Source organism: Oncorhynchus tshawytscha, linkage group LG22 (genome assembly GCF_018296145.1).
Source record: "Oncorhynchus tshawytscha isolate Ot180627B linkage group LG22, Otsh_v2.0, whole genome shotgun sequence".
Lineage (NCBI taxonomy): Eukaryota > Metazoa > Chordata > Actinopteri > Salmoniformes > Salmonidae > Oncorhynchus > Oncorhynchus tshawytscha.
This window is the reverse complement of record NC_056450.1, coordinates 36,477,486-36,482,485: the sequence shown is the minus strand read 5'-3', so window position 1 is coordinate 36,482,485 and position 5,000 is coordinate 36,477,486. Positions and strand designations below refer to the sequence as shown.

Genomic DNA, 5,000 nt, shown 5'->3' with positions numbered 1-5,000 from the left:
CACAGAGACACACACACACAGAGACACATACACACACACACACACACAGAGACACATACACATACAGAGAGAGACACATTCACAGGCACGCAGCCCAGGGACCACGCCAGAGGGGACTCGTTACTGCTCCGGTGGCAACCAGGGTTGCCGTGGTGACACGCTGGGGGGCAGATGGTCTCCATGGCTGCTTTCTGTATTCTACACTCCCTGTGACTGATCTAGTACATCAGCCAAGAATCTCATTGGTTCACTGACGCTCCTTTAGGGCTTTGGTCCTTTGCGGTTGTTGAGAGCGTTTAGATTCCTCTCTGTCACTGTCATATGTACGTAAACAGGGGTGAACCAAGGTAACCTGCCTAAATGACTACCAACCCGTAGCACTCATGTCTGTAGCCATGAACTGCTTTGAAAGGCTAGTCATGGCTCACCATCAACACCATCATCCCAGAAACCCTAGACCCACTCCAATTTGCATACCGGCCCAACAGATCCACAGATGATGCAATCTCTATTGCACTCACACTGCCCTTTCCCACCTGGAATAAAAGAAACACCGATGTGAGAATGCTATTAATTGACTACAGCTCAGCGTTCAACACCATAGTGCCCTCAAAGCTCATCAATAAGCTAAGGACCCTGGGACTAAACACCTCCCTCTGCAACTGGATCCTGGACTTCCTCACGGGCCACCCCCAGTTGGTGAGGATAGGTAACAACACATCCACCACGCTGATCCTCAACACAGGGAACCCTCAGGGGTGCATGCTCAGCCCCCTCCTGTACTTCCTGTTCACTCGTGACTGTATGGACAGGTTCAACTCCAACACCTTCATTCAATTTGCCGATGATCCCTGACCACGACGAGATAGCCTATAGGGAGGAGGTCAGAGACCTGGCCATGTGGTGCAAGGGCAACAACCTCTCCCTCAATGTTATCAAGATAAAGGAGATGATTGTGGACTACAGGAAAATGAGGACCGAGAATGCCCCCATTCTCATCGACGGGGCTGTAGTGGAACAGGTTGGGAGCTTCAAGTTCCTTGGTGTCCACATCACCAACAAACTAACATGGCCCAAGTACACCATGACAGTCGTGAAGCGGGCACGACAAAACCTATTCCCCCTGAGGAGACTGAAAATATTTGGCATGGGTTCTCAGATCCTCAAAAGGTTTAAACTCAGTTTTTCACAATTCCTGATATTTAATCCTAGTAAAAAATTCCCCGTCTTAGGTCAGTTAGATCACCACTTTATCTTAAGAATGTGAATGTCAGAATAATAGGAGAGAGAATTATTTATTTCAGCATTTATTTATTTCATCACATTCCCAGTGGGTCAGAAGTTTACATACACTCAATTAGTATTTGGTAGCATTGCCTTTAAATTGTTTAACTTGGTTCAAACGTTTCGGGTGGCCTTCCACAAGCTTCCCACAATAAGTTAGGTGAATTTTGTCCCATTCCTCCTGGCAGAGCTGGTGTAACTGAGGCAGGTTTGTAAGCCTCCTTGATCACACACACTTTTTCAGTTCTGCCCATACATTTTCTATAGGATTGAGGTCAGGGCTTTGTGATGACCACTCCAATAACTTTACTTTGTTGTCCTTAATCCCTTTTGCCACAACCTTGGAAGTATGCTTGGGGTCATTGTCCATTTGGAAGACCCATTTGCGACCAAGCTTTAAGTTCCTGTCTGATGTCTTGAGATGTTGCCTCAATATATCCACGTAAATTTCCTTCGTAATAATGCCATCTATTTTGTGAAGAGCACCAGTCCCTCCTGCAGCAAAGCACCCCCACAACATGATGCTGCCACCCCCGTGCTTCACTTTTGGGATGGTGTTCTTCGGCTTGCAAGTCTCCCCCTTTTTCCTCCAAACATAACGGTGGTCATTATGGCCAAACAGTTCTATTGTTGTTTCATTAGAACGGAGGACATTTCTCCAAAAAGTATGATCTTTGTCCCCATGTGCAGTTTCAAACCGCAGTCTGGCTTTTTTATGGCGGTTTTGGAGCAGTGTCTTCTTCCTTGCTGAGCGGCCTTTCAGGTTATTTGGATATAGGACTCATTTTACTGTGGATATAGATACTTTTATACCTGTTTCCTCCAGCATCTTCACAAGGTCCTTTGCTGTTGTTCTGGGATTGATTTGCACTATTTACACCAAAATACGTTCATCTCTAGGAGACAGAAGCATCTCCTTCCTGAGTGGTATGAAGGCTGCGTGGTCCAATGGTGTTTATACTTGCGCACTATTGTTTGTACAGATGGACGTGGTACCTTCAGGCATTTGGAAATTGCTCCCAAGGATGAACCAGACTTGTGGAGGTCTACAATTTCTTTTCTGGGGTCTTGACGGATTTATTTTGATTTTCCCATGATTTCAAGCAAAGAGGCACTGAGTTTGAAGGTAGGCCTTGAAATAATTCCCCAGGTACACCTCCAATTGACTCAAATGATGTCAATTAGCCTATCAGAAGCTTCTAAAGTCATGACATCATTTTCGGGAATTTTCCAAGCTGTTTAAAGGCACAGTCAACTTAGTGTATTTAAACTTCTGACCCACTGGAATTGTGATGCAGTGAATTATAAGTGAAATAATCTGACTGTAGACTATTGTTGGGAAAAATTACTTGCGTCATGCACAAAGTAGATGTGCTAACCGATGTGCCAAAACTGTAGTTTGTTAACAAGAAATTTGTGGAGTGGTTGAAAAATGAGTTTTTATGACTCCAACCTAAGTGTATGTAAACTTCCGACTTCAACTGTACATTTTTCCTCAACTAACCGGTGCCCCCGCACATTGACTCTGTACCGGCACCCCTCTGTATATATTGTTCTTTTTTAATGCGGCTCTTTAATTACTTGTTACTTCTATCTCTTATTCTTATCCTTGTGTTTTATTAACTGCATTGTTGGTTAGGGGCTCGTAAGTAAACATTTCACTCAGCGCATGTGACAAATAACATTTGATTTGATTCGATTTATTTTGGTTTCTACGTGATCACCTGTGAGTCTGTAGAAAACTGTTCCTGTGTGTCCTGGCTCAGTCGGACCTTACGTCTGCTCTAGTGTCTCCACAAGCTCTGTTTCCTCTCCATGTCAGATTCACAAACCCATTCAGAGAATGTTGTATATTTTAGTGAGCGAGAAGGTTCTCACTCCCAATGTGTTTTACATAGGACTAGCGTTATTTGGCATTAGGTGTGAACACCTGTGTCTCTAGTCGAACTGGTCCTGTAGTCTAACCTATGTCCTCCTGTCTGTTGTGTTGTGTCTCCAGGAGTCTTAGCGGTGGCTGCAGCAGAGTGATCCAGTAGGCAGCAGGGTAAGATAAGTTCGAGGTCAAGATGGCGGGACAGGGGCTGCTGCCCTCCACCAACCGTTACCTCCTCCTGCTCCTGGGGGTTCTGTCTGTGGCCCACGCCTCCATCTTCCTCAAGGCCTCCTTCCAGAGAGACCGCCGTAACATCAGGCCCAACATCATCCTCATTCTCACTGATGACCAGGACATGGAGCTCGGTGAGTCTGGCTTCACAACAGGTTCTCGAACCCTGTTCCCAGGAGAACTTCCATCCTCTATGTTTTCACTCCAGCCCTAATCTAGCGCACCTGATTCTAGAAATTAGCTGATTGAGCAGATGAATCAGGTGAGATACTCTGGGGAAAGAGAGGAACAAACTAACATATTCCCAGATGTTATTTTCTTCCATATTTAATATATTTGTATGTCTGACTACGTCTCACTATGTCCCTGTCACACAAAGACATGTTTGTCTGGTAACAGTTAACATAGACAAGGAGGTGCCATCTCATGTCCCTGTCTGGTAACAGTTAACATAGACATGTTTTATGTCCCTGTCTGGTAACAGTTAACATAGACAAGGAGGTGCCATCTCATTATGTCCCTGTCTGCCATCAAGGAGGTGCCATCTCTCAGACTCTCAGACCGTCTCTCAGAATGATCTGCTTTTGTTTGTTGCCCTCCATTTGACAGTGTGGCCTGTCTTCCTGAGTGCTGGCGAGCTTGATGCCAGCTCTGTCTCTTTCTGTCTCTCGCTTTCTCTACCTTTGTTTCGCTGTCTCTCTTCTTCCTAGACCAGGGATAGGCAACGCCAGACTCTTTGGTGGCCTGATTGGTGTCACACTTCTGCCCCAGCCCCAGCTAACATACCTGACTCCAATAATCAACTAACCATGATCTTCAGTTTGGACCCCAATTAGTTTAATCAGTTGTGTTTGCTGGGGATAGTGTCACACCACTCCAGCCCTTGAGGACTGGAGTTCTCCACCCCTTAGACTCTCTCAGTCAGACAGACAGACAGCTAGAGTTCCCCACCCCTTAGACTCTCTCAGTCAGACAGACAGTTAGAGTTGCCCACCCCTTAGACTCTCTCAGTCAGACAGACAGTTAGAGTTGCCCACCCCTTAGACTCTCTCAGTCAGACAGACAGTTAGAGTTGCCCACCCCTTAGACTCTCTCAGTCAGACAGACAGTTAGAGTTGCCCACCCCTTAGACTCTCTCAGTCAGACAGACAGTTAGAGTTGCCCACCCCTTAGACTCTCTCAGTCAGACAGACAGTTAGAGTTGCCCACCCCTAGACTCTCTCAGTCAGACAGACAGTTAGAGTTGCCCACCCCTTAGACTCTCTCAGTCAGACAGACAGTTAGAGTTGCCCACCCCTTAGACTCTCTCAGTCAGACAGACAGTTAGAGTTGCCCACCCCTTAGACTCTCTCAGTCAGACAGACAGTTAGAGTTGCCCACCCCAGACTCTCTCAGTCAGACAGACAGTTAGACCCACCCCTTAGACTCTCTCAGTCAGACAGACAGTTAGAGTTGCCCACCCCCTAGACTCTCTCAGTCAGACAGACAGTTAGAGTTGCCCACCCCTTAGACTCTCTCAGTCAGACAGACAGACAGTTAGAATTGCCTACTCCCTTGACTCTCTCAGACAGACAGACAGACAGACAGACAGACAGACAGACAGACAGACAGA

The 5,000-nt window shown here is 46.3% G+C and overlaps 1 protein-coding gene across 7 annotated transcripts in view; it reads left to right on the top strand.

The window, feature by feature from the left end:
- LOC112222430 (extracellular sulfatase Sulf-2-like) overlaps window positions 1-5,000 on the top strand; it is a 290,565-nt gene that overhangs the window by 208,974 nt on the left and 76,591 nt on the right. For all 7 annotated transcript variants that reach the window (XM_042304151.1, XM_042304155.1, XM_042304150.1 and 4 more), the window contains one exon: window positions 3,284-3,522. In XM_042304151.1, coding sequence (XP_042160085.1) covers window positions 3,351-3,522 — 172 coding nt within the window. In that variant the 5' untranslated portion in view covers window positions 3,284-3,350. The remainder of the gene's footprint in view (window positions 1-3,283; window positions 3,523-5,000) is intronic.